The sequence below is a fragment of the Cnephaeus nilssonii genome (assembly GCF_951640355.1).
Source record: "Cnephaeus nilssonii genome assembly, chromosome: 4".
Classification (NCBI taxonomy): Eukaryota; Metazoa; Chordata; class Mammalia; order Chiroptera; family Vespertilionidae; genus Cnephaeus; species Cnephaeus nilssonii.
Genome location: NC_137075.1, coordinates 47,325,688 through 47,344,489, shown reverse-complemented (window position 1 = coordinate 47,344,489; position 18,802 = coordinate 47,325,688). Strand labels below are relative to the sequence as shown.

The 18,802-nt window shown below is 46.1% G+C and overlaps 2 protein-coding genes across 4 annotated transcripts in view; both read left to right on the top strand.

The window, feature by feature from the left end:
- Positions 1-3,974: 3,974 nt before the first annotated feature.
- PATL2 (PAT1 homolog 2) lies at positions 3,975-12,994 on the top strand (the record flags this gene model as incomplete). Its single annotated transcript, XM_079767675.1, has 15 exons — positions 3,975-4,065; positions 4,332-4,409; positions 5,039-5,253; positions 6,072-6,152; positions 6,891-7,033; positions 7,513-7,590; positions 7,792-7,939; positions 9,621-9,741; positions 9,841-9,938; positions 10,152-10,205; positions 10,307-10,440; positions 10,569-10,728; positions 11,201-11,341; positions 12,179-12,276; positions 12,841-12,994. The coding sequence occupies 15 exons, from the start codon at positions 3,975-3,977 to the stop codon at positions 12,992-12,994; spliced, it is 1,794 nt and encodes a 597-aa protein (XP_079623801.1).
- Positions 12,995-16,230: 3,236 nt separating this feature from the next.
- Positions 16,231-18,802, top strand: part of SPG11 (SPG11 vesicle trafficking associated, spatacsin) — a 98,967-nt gene continuing 96,395 nt past the window's right edge. For all 3 annotated transcript variants that reach the window (XR_013813382.1, XM_079768020.1, XM_079768019.1), the window contains exon 1: positions 16,231-16,741. Coding sequence is in view for 2 of the 3 variants with exons in the window: in XM_079768020.1 (XP_079624146.1) it covers positions 16,548-16,741 (194 nt within the window). In the remaining variant the exon portion in view is untranslated. The remainder of the gene's footprint in view (positions 16,742-18,802) is intronic.

The window sequence follows — 18,802 nt, the reverse complement described above, 5'->3', positions numbered from 1 at the left end:
AAAAAAAGTCATCTATTTAAAGACTAGAGGCCCAGTGCACAAATTCATGCACAGGTGGGGTCTGGCCAGCCGGGGAGGGGTCTGACCAGCTGGGGAGGGGCCTCAGGCAGTTGGCGGGCCGGCCCCACCCCCTGGTCAAACTCCTGGTTGAACTCCTGGTCAAACTCCCAGTCGAGGGGACAATTTGCATATTAGCCTTTTATTTATATAGGATAAGTAGAATAGAACTTAAAACTCCAAACTATTTAATGTTAAAGAAAAAAAAAAAAAAAGGCTGGCCTAGCCGGTGTAGCTCAGTGGTTGAGCATCAATCTATGAACCAGGAGGTCACAGTTCAATTCCCGATCAGGGCACATACCCAGGTTGTGGGTTAGATCCCCAGTGTGGGGCTTGTAGGAGGCAGCCAATCAATGATTCTCTCTCATCATTGATATTTATATCTCTCTCTCCCTCTCCCTTACTCTCTGAAATAAATAAAAATATATTTTTTAAATAGGCTGAAAATGAAATAAACAGTTATAGTCAAGATCATTAATAGTTTCTTCCAACTTGTTTTCAGGCAGTCTTACATGTGAAACAAATGTAATTCAAATGTGAAAGTAAAATTGCTTTTCGGCCTTTTGGCTAAGATCAAGTGTAAATGTGAAAGTAAAGTCTTTACTTTTATCTGTTTATGTAATCTTATTTATTCAAAAGCCAGAGAGCAGTAGCTGAAGAAATTATGTGAGTTGAGGAAATGGAGAAGCCTGGCTTGTTGTGTAGGAGAAAGATAAGGGGTAGTTAAAATAAGAAACAGGAACAAGAAAGGGATTTTGTTCATAAAAAATGAACACATCCTGACATTTCTATGCTATGCTATAAGACAAAGAAAGAAGGAAAATAGACTGAAGACACAGAGTAGAAAAGCTTGACTGAAGTGGCCAGAGGGCATAGGATCCAGAAAAAGAGGCTGGACTAGAAGAGGTAGACCTAGAAGAATGAGGTGAGGAGGCCTGGGCCTGCACGCATATAAATTTCCTCCCACTATAAATTGAAGTAGATCAGCCCACATGGCCTCTATTTTCTCCCATAATGTAAGAGATGAGGTGACGGCTGAAAATAAAGAGGTGGGAGTCATGCAGGGGACTTGAGGACAACGATTATGTTTTAGAGCGCTGATGTTTGAGGGAGGGAGAGGAAGCTGAACAAGGACAAAGAAAAGAACAGTGATGGAGATGGTGTCAGTCAGTGGCCTGATAGGAAACAAATAGCACATCTGAGTGGGGTAACTGAGGAGAATTCTGTGACAGGCATATTTACCAAAGTGTGAGCAGGGTTCAGGGGACTTCATAAAGGAAAGTGAAGCACCCCTGGGGCTAGCAAGAGTGGGGAGCCTTTGCCACGACTCGGCCTCAAGAGGCAAGAAGAAAGCAGATACAGAGCTCAGAGAGAATGGACATGATTCAGGAGAGGGCTGCCACACTGGAGCCCATGTGAAATAGATGTTGAGATTATCTACCTACCAGGCAGCCTTCTCTGTCCCCAGGTTTTGGTAATGGCTCCAGCCTCTGGCCTTTGCCCTAAAGTGGTAACAGCCAACTATTACGAGTCCCAGGGTACTGTACTATTCCTTATAATGGTGCTATATTCTTTCTACAACTTTATAAATACCCCTTTATTAAATTCTACTCAAATTACCCAATTTGAGTGAACTATCTACTTCCTGCAAAATCCCTGACTTATGTGTGTGTGTTTTTAAAGACTAATAAAATAGACAAACTGGAAAGAAGAAAAAAGAGGGCATAATAAATATTGTTAGGAATGAAAAGGGGGACAAAGTACAGATTTAAGCATGGGTTTTAAAAATAGCCTTATACTATGAACAACTTTATGCCAATAAATTTGAACTTATAAGAAATGAACACATTCCTAGAAATTATGTAATTTAATAACACAACCCCAAGAAGAAACTGGAAACTGGAATAGATCTACAGCCATTAAAGAAACTGAAACTATGGATTAAAAATGTCCCCATAAGAAATAAAAAAGAAAAAAAATGTCCCCATACAAGTAGGACAGGCCTTAGGTGTTTTATTCAGCAAACATAAACATTTCTAACATATTTTTTTAAATTTTTTTTTATTGATTTCAGAGAGGAAGGAAAAGAAAGATAGAAACATCAATGATGAGAGAATCATTGATCGGCTACCTCCTGCACGCCCCACACTGGGGATTGAGCCTGTAACCTGGGCATGTGCCCTTGACCAGAATTGAACCTGGGACCAGTCAGTCCTCAGGCTGACGCTCGATCCACTGAGCCAAACTGGCTAGGGCTCTAATGTATTTTTGATCCAAAAATCCTGTTTACCTGTCTGTACTTCTTATTCTTCTGGAGGCTCTAAGAGGCCCTGGGTGGCATCTGCCTATTCATTGCTGTACCCCAAGTGTAGCACAGATTAAGTAGCACAGTTAATCTATGGCAGGAGATTAGGAAATGCAAGGGACCAGTAGACACATATGACTTCAGGCAAAGGTAGGGGACTTTCACAAAAGCTACTAGGTCCCAAGTGAAATTTCAAACAGCCAAGGCAGAGCTGCTATCTTGAAGACTAACCCTATTTCACCTGCTTGGTACCAGTTGGTACCAGAAGTCCCGTCACAATAAAAATCAGCATGCAGCAAGTGGCTCTGTCTCAGACGTGGTCTCTGTAACAATAACTCACTTCTGGAACACTGAACTTCTCCATTTGGCCCCTTTGTTAATAATACCAAAGTGAACTATTAGGAAGCTCATGAGAGCTGAATAACATTACCAAAAAGGCCTGAACCCAATTCCAATATTTGAAAAGTTTTTCAGTAACTTTCAAGCTCCTTAAAATTTCCTCCTGTCCACATAGTTCTGACCTACAGCAAATCTTTTGAAACAAATTTTTTATTTAGGGGCATCAAGAATCATAGTTCTGCCCTGGCCAGTGTGGCTCATTTGGTTGGAGCATCATCCCATGCACTGAAGGGTCCTGGGTTTGATTCCCAGTCAGGGTGCATACACAGGTTGTGGGTTCAACCCCTGGTTGGGGCGCATGGGGGAGGCAACCAATCGATGTTTCTCTCTCTCCCTCCCTCTTCCTTTCTCTCTAAAATCAATAAAAACATATTTTAAAAAGAGAAAAGAAAAAAGAATCATAGTCCTATAACCAGCACAATAGGGCCCTAACTTGCCTTTTGATATAGAGAAATTAGCTTCTTTTTACTTTTATTCAGAAGTTCTACAAAGTCATGTGGGGTTTTAGCCGAATACAGGATGTGGGCACAGAACCCGCATCACTTAGGAGTTAGATGATGTTCAGGTGGGTCTTGGGTTTTGTCTACGGGTAGTACTAATATGTTTTTGTTGTTACTGTTTTCTTTTTACTCCTCAGCTTCTGAGCCAGTTTTCCATTAGAGCAGCCAACAAGATGCAAGATTGTCTGTGTAATTCATGCAAAAATGTTTTTATTTTGAAGATCTGGCTTCTAAATTCACAGGGGTCCCTCATCAGTCAGAGCTGGGTAGCAGTTCACGGGAGGAGGTGAAGGGCAAGCATCACCAGGTGGGCCGCAGGGATCCACAAGTGCCCGAAGCACTGAGAACTTGGTTGTTAGGTCATCTCCCCAGGATCCACCAATTTTCCTAACCAGTTTTGATGGTTAGCAAAACTACGGGTTAAAGGAAACAAAACCTCACAAAGTTCCTATGAAGGGTGTGGAAAACAGGGATTCTTTTAAATATCTGCTCCCAAATATAAACCCCAATAAACTGAACTCGAACAATGAATGGTTAAAACTGCAGTTTATTTCTCTTGCCCTTTCAAGAGTTTTCGTTACCATAAGATTATGTTCTCATTATTTCCATCAAGATGCTGTGTTTGGGGGATGCTGGCCCTTTAACAGGAGAGTAGGGGAGGGTCTGGGACGCTTAAAGCCAGGGACAGCAAGCCAGCATTGGCCCAGGCTGCCATGGCTAAAGTGAGCAGAAAGGACAGCAACAGTCAGGTGGTGGGTGTCAGCAACAAGGCAGCTGTGGGGCCCCCTCCCTGCACCGATGGAGGCTGGTGGTGTCTGTGGGAGCGCTCCTCCAACTCCCAGCCCCGTCCCTCCCGTCTGTGCCTTTGCAGCACAGCTGCCTAGAGCTGGGTTGATGAGGTCAGAGGTTGGGGGTTTCAGGCAGCCCCGCTCCTTGAGATCCCGAGATCCCGGGCCAGTACTCCCCCGACAACCTTGCTGGGGGACAACCTTGCTTGAGGGTGCCACGCCATTTTTACTGAGGAGGAGGGTGCCTCTGGGTCTCTTCCCTGTCCCAGGTTTGCCTTCCAGAGGCTGACAGTGCTCTCTCACCAGAGGAAGCAGCCGTGGAGGAAGCCCGCCAGCCTGCAAAGATGACATGTCTTGAAGGTATCGCTAAGGGAGCCGTAGTACTTGGATAGAAAGCCTGGGGGTGTGGAGACTTACTGTTCTGGTTCAGTGGGTGGACATGGGCTTGCATGTCCGGAATCATTGGGAATGACTCCAAACTCGTCTACCTGTTAGCTGTATCATGCTGGGTGACTGAAATCACTTTTCCGGGCCCCCCTTTCTCACCTTCATAGTGAAATGATCAACCACAGGCGTGTATGATGGTTGTGAGAGATGAATGGACATATACATGTAAAATATCTGGCACACAGTGGGGTTAAATTGCAGTGAGTCAGGACAGCTGGAAATTGGTTGATTAAAGAGGCATAGAAAGGGCGGTTAGGTGGAGGAGAGCAGGTGGAGAAGCCTGTGGTGGTGCCTAATGAGGCAATTAAAGAGGGGATGCAAAAAGTAAGGTGTCTGGCACCTGCCAGGCTCCGTTTGCTCTAGTCGGGGGCAGGTAGGGGTCCTCTGGGGTATGGGGGCTGAGTTGAACCTTAGAACAGGAGGCTGTTGTTTGAAAGTAGTGCTGAAGAGGGCTCATGGACAGAAGTGCTACTGAGAAGCACTCTCTAGACGAGACTCCTCACACCTGCTCCCCGCCCCCCCTCCCCCGCTTACTTCTTCAGGCCCCCACTCAAACCAAGGCCCAGACAAGTCCTGTGGCCTCGTGGCTCCTGAGGAGGAGCTGGTGTCTGCATCCCAATTGGAGGAGGAGGAAGAAAATGAGGAGGAAGAGGAGGATCTGGATCCAGATCTAGCCCCAGACCTGGAGGAGGGAGTAGATGAAGAGGAGGAAGACCTTGGGGATCCAGCTATCCTCAGTGCTGTCACTAACACCCAGGTACCATGGCAGGAGAGGCTGGAGGGACGGTAGCCTGAAGTGCTTGTGGCTCACAGACTGTGGCTAAACATCGCTCTCCTCTTCTTTTCCCCTTTCTAAGATAGGTCCTGGGTCAATACTTTCTATTTCAGGCTTGAACCTGAATAGGGACTCTCTTCTTCCTTCTCTTTCCTCCTGTTACCCACTTAATTTCTGATGCTATCTTCATCTTAGAATCCAGATCCTAACCCTGGCCCGTGTGGATCAGTTGGTAGGGCATCGTACTGTGCACGAAAGGTCAGGGCACATGCCCGGGTTTTGGGCTGGATCCCTTGTAAGGGGATTGTAGGAGGCAGCTGATCGATGCTTCACTTCACATTGGTGTTTCTGTTTCTCTCCCTCCCTCTCTCTCCCCCTCTCTCTAAAAATTAATAATGGGGGGGGGGGCAGGAGTCCTTTCAGGGCTAGGCACCAGTCATAGGTGCTGGCCCTGCTCCTGTGCTGAAGACGGGTCATCTTTGACCCTGGGCTCCTGTGTCTCAGCAGTCCATTCCTGATATTTACTCCCTTGGACTCTCACAACCAGTGGAGAGAGACAAGGATTCCCATATAGAATGAAGTGACTCAGATCCTCCTTCAACCTACTCCTGAGATACCAGTCTTGCTTCCCCGTAGGAAAGGACAGGGGCCCTGGCCCAGGTGACTTTGATTATGAGGGAGGGCCAGGCTGCCTTTGTCCTGGGTATTGGAAAAGGTGGCCACCCTCTATGGACACAGATAAACTTAGAAGACACCACAGAGGCTCATTTGAGCCTGGCTTTTCTTCCCTCCCATTCCAGAGAGGTCTTCCAAGCTCTCCTGGAATCAAGGCCTCTGGTGTGCTGGGGATGTCACCTGCCTCCTTGCACTTTCTATGGCAGGTGAGTCGCTCCAGTCTTCATAGCGTGAGAAAGTGACTGGGTGCTGAGAAGGAGCATGCAGAGTGTCCTTTATTTCCATTGTTTAGTCTGCTCTTGACCTTAATTGGAGAGGAAGCACGCCAAGTGAGATGTAGGTATGGGAGGTGGGAGACATATCCTGCAGGGAAGCTTGGTTAGTGACAGATGGAACTGGGACAACTGGCCATTTATAAGGAAAAGGACAAACTAGATCCCTACTTCCACTTCCCTGCATTTCAGCACATAAGCAGCACTGAGCTTAGGACCAGATAGAGCTCTTGCCCTTCAATTAACTGCATAATGAGAACGTGGTCTGGGATGGAAGAAATGCAGGAAATACTGCAGGGAGAAGGAAGGAAACTGTAGTTCTCAGGTGAGTCAGGAAAGAGACAGCTAAGCATTGCCCCAGTGGCTGAAGGGATAAGACTATCACAGAGAGAAGAGGCAGAGGTGTTGGCCGACCAGACAGTAGGAAAAGCACATGCCCCCCCATTGTCAGGGACTGGAGAGCAGCTCCCTAGGAGGTGACAAACCCTGTTGGAAACAAAGACAGGATCCACAGTCTGGTGAACTCACAGCAGGCTTGAAGTTCCCCCAAGACGGCAAAATGTCCGGTGAGGGTCTTGAGGGAAAAGGCAGGTGAGAATGTAGAGGCTGGAAAGGCACTTAGCAGCAAGAGCAGCATTCTGTTGGTGGAGATGTCGCTTTAATTCCTCTTAGACCTTGGACTACTTGTCACCAGTTCCTTTCCGGCCTACACGTCCCAGTACCAGCTCTCCAGTGCGGCACTTTGGACCTCGACTGCTCCCACCAGACCCATATGTCTTCTGCAGCCCACCGACCTCATGGTCTCCTAGGTTCAGGTACTGGTCCTGGGTGCCAGACGCCCCAGAACCCACAACAGTCTGAGTTCTCCAGAGGTTCCAGGAGGTAGTGGCTGAGGAGGGGTGGGAGACACTACCAGCTACCACAGAAATATGCTTATAGAAACTTAATAAGGAAAGTCTGAGGTAGAGTCCCTCACAGATGAGGAAATGGAGGCTCAGGGAGACTAAAATAACTTCAGGGTTAACGGACATGGCAGAACTGAGATTAGGACTGGAACTCTAGACAACCAGGCTAAATGGTTTTCTACGGTGTTGAGATTTCCTGCAGCCAAATTGCAGGAAAGTGTATCTTGGAGGAGAATGTGAGCTAGGATTGTGATGTTTCATGTGGCTGACCTTGGGGAGGCCCAGGAAGAGTTCCCTTAGATGTCCAGCTGCGGTTACCAGAGGCTAAATGAGTGGAGGGGGCAGGGAGCTGAGACCCTGCTTTCAGCCAGCCCAAGTTTCTTTCTAAGCCTTCCCAGTCATCTGACCCAGCTCCACCCTCAACACCAACGGATCTTGCAGCTGCAGCAGCACAGTCGAACACCAAGGTAAAACCTAGACTAGGAGCGGGGTTGAGGGCGGCTCATCTTCGTGCTGGGTTTTCCCCCCAAGTCCCTGCACAATTAGGACTCCTATAGTGCTGCCCACCTCTGCACTCTCTCCCATCCTTACCAGACAGCTCTACTCCCTTGGGAAGTTCACTGTGGCAGGGTGGGTGGGTCTAAAGGGATGCTCCTCCTGGCTTAAAGGCCCCCAGCCAAGAAGCCCTGGTCTCGGCAGTCGCAGTCAGACGCCTATGCTAACCTCATGACCCGGAAAGAGAAGGACTGGGTGATAAAAGTGCAGATGGTTCAGCTGCAGAGTGAGAAGCCCTGCCTGGATGACTATTACTACCAGGTGAGCCCCTTGTGCTCTTTCCCTGTTTTTAACCTTGGGGTCAAAAGTCCTGGACTCCACAGGCCCCCTCAGGTTCTCTCTGCAGCTCATAGGGGCCATATTTCTAAAGTTGACATTCCAACCCCATTCACCCCTCTGTTCTCCTACACTTCAGCCAAATGAGATTGTTTACAATTTCCCATATACACTGAGTTTTGTCTCTATCCTTTGCCAATAATTTCCTCTATTCAGCCTGAGAATATAGACTTTTCCACCTTGTGTGAGTCTTTAGAAATGTCGTTATAAACATTTATCTCCTTACCTTTATTTTTTTTTCGATAAAAACCACAAGGATCTTAGAAATAGTAGGATTCGATTTGTTGAATTGAACAAATGATGGCAGACACTTTGACTCACCTTCTCCTGCTTCCTATCTACCCTTTATTTATGGGATACATCTTTGTTTATGGATTTGGGGGTTGTCAAAGCTTTGTTTCACTTTTCTCCTCAACCTCCATGAGCCCTCTACTGAGGTTCCCACTTTTATCTCCTTCCTATTTAGTTTTTTTTCTTTTTACTCTGCTTCAAAAATCCCCTTTCTGTCAAGATCATTGAAAATGAAATTGTTTTATACTCTGGCCTTTTTGGTACTGCTCCTAATATAGGAGCTTTTTTCAAATCCTTATTTGGCTCGCAGTCAGTGGCTTTATTTCAGCTTGGGATTTTACATATTTCTTTAAGAAAATATTAGAGCTGCTGAGAAAATCCTCAGGAGTATAAAACTGGCCAATTGACAATAGTGCTATCTCTGTACTTCAAGCTACTGGTGGTCTTCATGCCACCAGATAAAGCTGACTTTGGAAAGCACAGGCAGAATCACAACATCAAAATGGGGAGGTGGCCCTAACCGGTTTGGCTCAGTGAGTAGAGCATAGGCCTGTGGACTCAAGGGTCCCAGGTTCCATTCCGGTCAAGGGCATGTACCTTGGTTGCAGGCACATCCCCAGTAGGGGGAGTGCAGGAGGCAGCTGATTGATGTTTCTCTCTCATTAAAGTTTCTAACTCTCTATCCCTCTCCCTTCCTCTCTGTAAAAAAAAAAAATCAATAAAATATATTTTAAAAATGGGGAGATGGAGGCTATATAATGTGTAGTGTATAACTTGGGAGCAAGGAAGGTTGCAGATGCTGGGACAGGTTTGCTTCCTGGGTCTACTTCTCTCTCTGCTTTTCTATCAGACCTGGAAGTGGTACCTAGCTCCTTTTTTTAAAATATGTTTTTTATTGATTTTTTTTTTTTTTTTTTTTTTAGAGAGAGAAGGGAGAGAGATAAAGAGATAAAAACATCAATTGGCTGCCTCTTGGCATGCCCCCTACTGGGGATTGAGCCTGCAACCTGGGCATGTGCCCAGACCTGGAATTGAACCCGTGACCTCTTGGTTCATGGGTCGACACTCAGCCACTGAGCCACCTGGCTGGGCAGTACTTAGCTTTTGAAGTCCTTAGTATGAGGATCCCATGAATGCTAGCATGAGGCCTAGGGTGTTTAAGGTACTTTAAAATGATTGCAAATATGGCCTAAGGTGCCATGGACATTTCTGGAATAGATGCTATAGGAAAGGGTGTGTTAAGAAGTTGCACTTGAGAACCTTAATTCTAAATTCAGAACATGAGTATACTTTTTTACATTCCATGGGCTCTCAGAAATATTATCAGAAACTGGAGAAGAAGGAGGCAGATCAAGAGCTGCTTGGACAAAGGAGCAAGGTTGAGTCCCTCAAGCTGGTAACACCTTACATTCAGAAGGCAGAGGCTTACGAGTCAGGTAGGCCCAGGGCTGACCTGCTGGGTGGGGCTGACCATCTGGGTGGACAGAGGGTAGAAAGGGGAGGGAAATATGCCTGTCTTGACTCCTTTCCTGCAGTGGTTCGATTCGAGGGTTCCCTGGGCCAGGTAGCCATGTCAACATGTTTTAGCCCTCGCAGAGCTATTGATGCTGTACCCCATGGAACTCCAGAACCGGTAGGAATGTTATCTTCCCAGAACCCTTTTTTCTCCTCCCTGTTTTGGAGAAAGGTCTTAAGCATCATCATGCTTGAGTTCATATTGTGACCTAAAAGAGGGAGAAGTGTGGTCAGACTTTGTGTTAGCCTTTCCAGCTCAACGTTTAGCTCCCCTGAGGCCTGGGTTGCTGCTGTGGAGGTGTGGCTGATGGCTGGGGACTCTTTCTCCTAGGAGATAGGAGCTGCAAGCAGTCAGAGGCTTCGGGTGTTGTCCTGGATTGAGAAGGTGAGGTCAGCTCCTAGAGATAAGTTCCTAACTAATCCTTGAAAATGGGATATTGCTCAAATTGACCTCTTCTTCCTCTTTTCCCACCCTCAAATTCCCAGATGTTTCTTCAGTTACTAGAGATAGAGGAGGGCAAGAAGAATGGGCCTCCACAGTCCTGCTACTCTGAGCAGCAGAGAAACCAGGTTGAGAAGCTCTTCCAGGCCTTAAAGACCCAGGAGCAGAATAATCTGGAGTGAGCATGGGAGGGTCATCCCTCTGCCCAGGAAGGGGAGGATCAGCAAATTTGCTTTAGCTGCTCCTTTCGGGCATGTAGTCCTCTCCATTACGTACAGCCCTCAAATTGCTCTATCTCCCTCGTAGGGAGGCAGCAGATGGCTTCCTGCAGGTGCTCTCTGTGAGGAAGGGCAAAGCCCTCGTGGCCCGGCTGCTCCCCTTCCTGCCCCGGGATCTAGCTGTGAGCCTTCTGCTGGCTGTCACCCACCATCTGCCACTCCTGGTCAAGAGGGATGCAGCTGATCAGGTACGGTGGCACCAAGAGGAGAAGAGGATGATTTCATGGATGAGTTAGGGATCTTTTCTCCTCCTCCAGTTCCCACCCCCAGAGATGCCAGAGAAGGCTGGGCAGTGAGGGGTGTCGACCCTGCCACCCTCAGGTGAGGGAGTTACAGAATAAACTATAGGAACAGCTGATCATCCTTAGGTGTAATGAACAAAAGAAAATTTACAGGTGTGAGTGTGCTGTGGAGGGTGAGAAAATGACTCCCTGACAAGTATTGAGCCCTATACCTACTTTTCTTAGGGAAGGCATCCTAGAACAAGTAGGTATTGAAGGACCAGTGTTGGTGATGGAGAGGCGTTAGTGGTGATAGGTCTGGTAAATAACTTGACCAGGTAGGTGATAAAGGCAGGTCAGCAAGAAAAGGGATGGAAGGCAAGGTGGGAGGAGGTGAAGTTGTAAAGTCTGAGAGAGGCACTCACTGACCTTCCTGTAGGTCCTACAAATGTTATTCAAGCCTCTGGGCAAATATATCAGTCACTTGACCTTCCATGAACTCCTCCAAGGACTTCAGGGACTAATGCTGCTTCCACCTGGCTCCTCAGAGCGGCCAGTCACTGTGGTGCTTCAGAATCAGGTAACATATCTATCTAGGAGGCTTTTTGTTTTGTTTGTTTTTTTGTTTTTTTTCTGGGAGGCTTTTGTCTTTCCATAGATGGTCTCCAGGTGTTATCACTGGCAAGGAATAAATGAGGGAATGTTCTCATCTCTGCAGCCACCTCATCTCTCCAGTTTATCCTTTCCAGTGCTTATCAATTTCTAGTGAGCATTAGGATCACCTTGGACCCACTGCCAGAGAGTCATTGAGTAGACCCGGGGTGGGGCCCACACATCTGCTTTTCTAACAAGCTCTCTGGTGATGGTGCTGCTGTAGACCTCTAGAGCAGAAGTCACCCAAGTTTAATAGAAATAAGTCCTGAACCATATCACCAATGTGTGTGTTTATAAGTAGTTCATATGTAACACTATACTAATATTAGGCATATAATAAATACAAAAATAGAACATTTTAAAAGATGAGCCTCTAGATATGAAGTTCTGATATCTTCTAATATGCCAGTGGATTGTCTTATGAACCTCTCTCTGAAGAACTTTGCTAGAGCAGTGCTTCTTAAAATGGGGTCCACAGACTACCTGCATCAGATTCCTAGGTCCATTCCTAATCTACAGACTCGGGCGGGGGCAGAACTCATGAGTGTGCATTTGGTAAGCTCCCCAGAAGAATCTTTAGGACAGTTCAGAGCAGTGGAAGGCCTGAGAGTTTTTGGCCAGCCCATGTAAAATTTGACAGTTCTATGGGTGTTGGACTCCATTTGTGCATGTAAACTTGTTATTTTAGTTGGGAAGGGAGAGCCAGGTAAGCACCGGATGCCTAGGATGCACTCGTTTCCCCTGGGTACTTTATCACTTGCAGTTTGGGATATCTTTGCTCTACGCCCTGCTGAGTCATGGGGCGAAGCTGGTATCCCTGGATCCATCCCTGGAGGAACCCAGCAGTGACCATACAGCTTGGTAAGATCATAATGACCTGTACATATTATTTCAGTACATCTGGGATGTATAGGCTGGGCCAGATGAGATATTTCCTGAGCAGTGTATTCAAACATCAGGGAAGAAGTTGGTCAAAGGGAAAATTCGCAGAGTTGTAGCTGCTCTCCCTGTTCCCCTCCCTATTGTCCCCTAGAGTTTATTTTCCATGGGAGGCAGTGTAACATAGTAATTAAGGGAACAAGCTTTAGCATCAAACAGATCTACGTTTGAATTGTGCCTCCACTTATTAGCACTATAACTTTTGGGAACGTTACTTAACCTTTTCTTAGCCTGTTTCTTCATTTACAAACTAGGGATCTAGGGATGACAGTACTAGCCACTTAAGAGTTCTTAAGATTAAGAAAAATGATGTGTAAAGCATTAAGCAGTGCCCTGGCATATGTCAAATGTGCAAATGTTCTCCTTTATTTGCTACATGCATAGAGGGTGATGGTGGTGGTAAAGGATAATAAGGATCTTGGCTTTGAGTCTGTTTCCTGCATAAATATAAATACTTTGATGTATTTCCTCCTCTCTGATCTCCAGGACAGATATAGTGGTTCTGATCGCCTGGGAAATAGCTCAGATGCCTACAGCCTCTTTGGCTGAACCCCTAACTTTCCCCAGCAACCTTCTTCCCCTGTTCTGTCGCCACGTGGACAAACAATTGGTACAGCAGCTAGAGGCTACAATGCAGTAAGTTATGGCAGAAACAAGGTCATTACCCCTTGTTTAAGCCCAATCTAGGTTCTATCATTTACTTCTCTATTTCTTTTAAACCAAGAGCATGGAGAATAGCTTGCTTTTATTTTTTTAAAAAAATATTTTTATTGATTTCAAAGAGGAAGGGAGAGGGAGATAGAAACATTAATGATGAGAGAGAATCATTGATCAGCTGCCTCCTGCACATCCTACACTGGGGATCGAGCCCGTAACCAGGCATGTGCCCTATAAGAAATGGAACCGTGACTTCTTGGTTCATAGGTTGACGCTCAACCACTGAGCCATACCAGTTGGGCAAGAATAGCTTGTTTTTAGAAGTAGTTCCAGACACTGGCATTTACTGAGTAAAGAGTCTACCTCAAGTTAGGACCCTATGGTATCTTCAAATAAACGGTTGACTTGATTCCCAGGGGCTTTGGTCACTTATGCTAAGCTATTTGTGGGCAAGACTTAATTTGAGAAACTGCATCGTTAATTCAAGAAATATTTGAGGGATAACTATTCAAAAACATAAACATGAACAACATGGAGGCCATCTCTTTCCTCAGAATTTACTGTCTGCTGGAGTCAGATGTTAATTAAATCACACTAATACTTTAGAAAATGGAATTGTTTGCAGTTAACATCTGTTCTCTTTGTAGGCTTGCCTGGATCTACTGATCTCATTGTTCTGGAATACGGGCATGTGGGAAAAGTTTAATCATCAGACACTAGCTGTGTGAGCTATGTCTACAGGGATCCAAGAGTCTGAAGACATTTCTTATGCCTTGATACATTGGAGGACCCTGCCCAAAACATTTTCTTAGCTGTCTTCAAAAACCTGAATGATGTGCCTAAAAAGGCACAGCATAATAAGGTCTAATTAAAGAGATAATACAATGATGTGTTGAAACTGGTTTGTAAGAGAAAGTAGCCCTAGATGATCTAAGATGGTTGAATATACATATACATATCTCTTTGGGAATCTGAAATGTTTGGTTTAACTTGACAAACAAGGTTATGCATTTATCAGCAAAGACTGAAGTGCTTTTATGAACCAGGCACCGTTTTAGGTGTCAGGGTACCAGTGGTAAGCAAGGAAAAGTCCCTGCTCTTCTGAAACTTCTGTTTGGACGCGGACTAAAGCAAAACATCAGGTGGTGATAAATACCATGGTGAAAAAAAAACCTGGGTGACGAGTGGCTGGAGTGGAAGCTCTGTCAATAGAGGTTATATTTAAGTTGAAAAGTATTTCATGTAGAGGCACTACTGAGCACAAAGCCCCCAAAGTGAGAATGAATTTGGTGTGTTTCAGGAAAAGACTGAAGTACACAGATGAGAGTGGGGAGGGTGATGAGGTTGGAAAGAGGTAGGCAGGGTGTAAGACCTGTAAGCCATGATTTTTAATTTGGATATTTAACTGCGATGAAGTCAGAATTTTAAACAGGAAGGTAACGTGACATGATTTCACTTTTAGAAGATCACTCTAAAAATGTTACCAAACATTGTTAGTGGTGTTACCAAAGTTGAAAAGCAAGTACTTTAAGAAGGGAGTGAGGAATGATAGGTGATGGTTGGTTGTGGCAGTCTAGAGATCATTAATTTTGAAGGAGAGTTTTGGTGGAGATAGCAGCCTGATTAGAGGGTTGAAGTGAGGAGAGGGAGTTTTTCTGACCACAAGATGAGTCAACTTGGAATTTTCGGAAAGGGAAACAGAAATTTGACAGTAGGTAGCCGTTGGTGTAGGACAGTGGTCAGCAAACCGCGGCTCACGAGCCACATGCGGCTCTTTGGCCCCTTGAGTGTGGCTCGGCGTTAGAACCACTTCTTCAAAATAGACTCGCCCAGGCCGAAAACCGACTTCTGCGCATGGGCCACGAAGTTTCAATCGCACTGTACATGCGCACCTGCACGTGGTATTTTGTGGAAGAGCCACACTCAAGGGGCCAAAGAGCCGCATGTGGCTCGCGAGCCGCGGTTTGCTGACCACTGGTGTAGGATAAGGGAAGTCTTTTTTTTTTTTTAAAGAATGACATATGTTTTAGAACAGAGTTTGTCCACCCAGCACTAGCAGAGCCAAATACTAAACACTGAGAATCGCAGTGGAGAAATATTGGCTATTTTATTGATGAATGGCCTTATCCAGGAGAATGGGAAGCTAATGCTCAAAAGCTGGAAATCCTTGAAGGCCTGTAGGTTACAGATTATATATAGGGCCGTGGTCGGCAAACTGCGGCTCGCGAGCCACATGCGGCTCTTTGATCCCCTGTGTGTGGCTCTTCCACAAAATACCACGGCCTGAGTCTATTTTGAAGAAGTGGCGTTAGAAGAAGTTTAAAAAATTTGGCTCTCAAAAGAAATTTCAACCGTTGTACTGTTGATATTTGGCTCTGTTCACTAATGAGTTTGCCGACCACTGATATAGGGCAACTGATTGGTCAGAGGTGAGATAAGGGTAATGAATCATTTCTTCAGGTCTTAAGGATAGCTCTGAAATCTTTTCAGACTCCCTCTGGTCTCATGGAAAGTAGCCAGGGGGTTGCTCCACCATAGGACTCAAAATCTGAAACATAATTTATGTCAAGATGTTATCTTTAGTTTGCCAGAGGTCTGGTCGGTGTGACTATTAGTAGCCCAGACCTGACTATCTTCTGATTCAGAGGTTGCTGATTATTCAGGAAGAAAGGCTAGGTCTAAGGGGTGTATATATAGATAGAAAGAGATGATTTCTAGAGCCAAGACTTAACACTAAATTTAACCAAAGTCACTAGTTTTCACATAGAGCATGTCTGCATGATAATGAAGTCACCCCACTAAAGAGGGAGAAAGCAATGCAGGAGAAACAGAATTTTATACACACAAAGCCCTAGAACTAGAGGAGGATTCGAGTCAAAGCAAGAGGAGGAGCTAACCTTGGACAGCCCTGTGAGCCCACCCGATTGTGGGTAAGAAAGGCACTGCTATTAGGGCCCCTTCCAAAATGCCTACCCCACACCTCTTCTCACCCCTCTGCTCCTCTCTGCTGACGACCTGGGACCACACTTCCCTGAGGAGAGCAGGAATGACAGCGCAACCCCACCCCTTACCCTGTGTCCCTGCCCATTTCCACATTCAGGTCAAGGATCAGTGCGCACTGCTAAGGATTGTTTGCACCACTCCAGGGCTGTAAACAAAAAGAAAAGCCAAGAAAAAAAGGGACTCCCCAACCCTAGGTGGCGGCTAGATTAAGGCGGCCAAGGGTCTTGGCACAGAGGGAGCGAACTGTTACAGCCTGCCTGAGGCCGGTAAGGAGGGGGCCCGAGGCCGGCGCAGATGCAGGTCTGCGGGCGGGGCAGGTGCGGACGTCTACCCGCAAGGAGTGGCGTCCGGCAGAGACAGCTGGCGCGGAGCTGCGGGAGTCACGAGACAAGCCAGGGGTCGACTCCACTGCGCATGCCCAGGACGCAGACTAGGGAAAAAAAAAAAAAAACACACCCAAAACGGCCGGGCCAAAGATGGCGGCGAAGTGATCCGGAAGTGCTGCCGCCGGCGGCTTCGGTAGCGCTGAAACCATGGAGCGGGTTCTGCCTATGTTGTTGGTGCCGGTCCCCGCCGAGGCAACGGGGCGTCTGGGAAGCCGGGCGCAGCTGCACCGAGAGCAGGAGGTTCTGGGGAGCCTGACCGCCGCAGGCCGCCTTCAAGTGCTTTCCTTGGTCCCGGGCGGCCGCGGCGGGGGTGGCTGCTCCCTCGACGGCCCCTTTCGGCAGTGAGTGCTGGGCAGCGGGGGGCGGGCGGTCCGGAGCCCTAGCTTGGCTGGCCCTAACACCCTTCCTCTGGCCGGGAGGGAGCGGGAGCGGGGCGGGATGCCGGCCCCGCCGCGGTTCCGCACCCTCACCCGCCAGTTCCGGGGGGCGGAGCGGCACCGCTTCTCCGCCGGCCGCGCCGCCTCTTACTCATTGGGCGAAGTTCGATTAATCGTCCTTGTGCCGTGCACCTTGCGCATTTTCTTCTTTCAGTTAAAAGTTCGTTGGAGATACCAGCTGGGATGGTGTTCGATGGGGATCATCTGGATACCCTTTTTCTTGCCCCCGAAACAGAGCGAGCTCCTTCCCAAACGGCGCCTCCGCCCCTTCTTCAAGGACCGAGAACCTAGTTGGTCCCGCACGTTTACTCACTCGGCGCGCATTGTTGTGCGCTTGCGGTTACCTGGGAGCAATGCCTGAAAAGTTGATTAAGACCATGCTTACATGTGAGGCTTGCACGATTTAGGAGTGCGGGGGAAGACAAGCATTACAACCAAGCATTACTTTCCGTTTTGTAACCCTCGGCCCAGGACTTAGTTTTTGCTTAAGTTTGGTAGTGCCCTCTGAGTCCTTGGGCTCTTTTTATAGTAGAAAACGTTTTGGAAACGAGCAGCTCTGTAAGACTCTGAGTAGTCAGGAGGTGCCTTATCCTGGGATCTCCAGGCTGTATAACGGCGTCTCACGGTAGAGACGCGTTAAGTCAGTGAATGCTTTCATCTGTCCCGTGTGTGCCTTCTTTATTCCTGACCTCGGTTTGCTAGGAAGAGGAACGTCTCCCCTAGGCCCTAGGGGAAGTAAGTTTATTCAACAGTGTTAGGTCCCCTATGGACGGAACTTTGTAAATCCGGGGCTGAGGCAGAGTGAAAAGCAGAACGCTTTAGGTGTTGGAGAACTTAACAGAAGCTAAGACATAACACACACATGAATTAATGGGGCATTCATAAGCTACTGCATGAAATTAGTAGAGGGGGTAGATCAAGAGAAGCTTTTTTGTTTGGATGTAATTGAAATTAAAATACTTCCTAGGGTAAAAATAAGGGCAAATTTTTAGTATTCAGGGTTTATATCCTACTTTTCTCAAAGTATACACCGTTCTTTTATATTGTTGAAATCACTACATTCTATATTTTATTTTCATTGAAAATTTTGTCTTCCCACATGCTAACGATGTGAATGGTGTCACAGTGTTCTGCCTTTTAAGTGTATCTTAATTTGTTGAACATTTTCCATATTCAACATTTATATTGGGGAGGCAGAATGAGAGAGATGACATCTTTTTAACTGGCTGCCTTCCAGTGGCATGGAAGTCTTATGCACTAAGTGTGTGTTCCCTGAAATTTGTAAGTTGAAACCTTAACTACCCATGTGACTGAATTTGAAGATTGAGCCCTTAAGGAGGTAATTAAGGTTAAAGGAGGTCATAAGAGTGGGGTTCTAATTCTACAGCATTGGTATCCTAATAATAAGAAGAGACACCAGAGATCTCTCCAAGCACACGGAGTAACAGCCATGTGAGGATGCAGCTAGAAGGTGCCGTTTGTAAGCCAGGAAGAACTGCCTCACCAGAGACCACTCTGCTGGCACCTTGTTTCTGGATTTGTAGCCTCCAGAACTGCAAGAAATAGATATCTGTTGTTTAAGCAAAAAAATTTTTATATTGTTTTCCAAATTTTCAGTGTAAACAGTCAGGAATTGGTTGTTTAAAAAAATCAGTCTAGCTATAAGATTAGAAATATGCACTGTGTTAATCTTTTTCTCTGATAAGGACATAATAACAACAAAGTCCAATTTTTCTAGATATAAAACTTACTACTTTGGTAGAAAAAAGCTTTTTTAAAAAGATGAAACTTTTATCAGTGTAGAAGTCTCATCTCATTCCATTGCATTGTTTTCAGAATTGGGGCCCTTTGATATTTTTAAATGATTTAAAATCATTTAAATTTAATTTTTAAAAAATTTTTAATTTTAATTTTTGTTAATCCTCACATGAGGATATTTTTTCCATTGCTTTTCAGAGAGAGTGA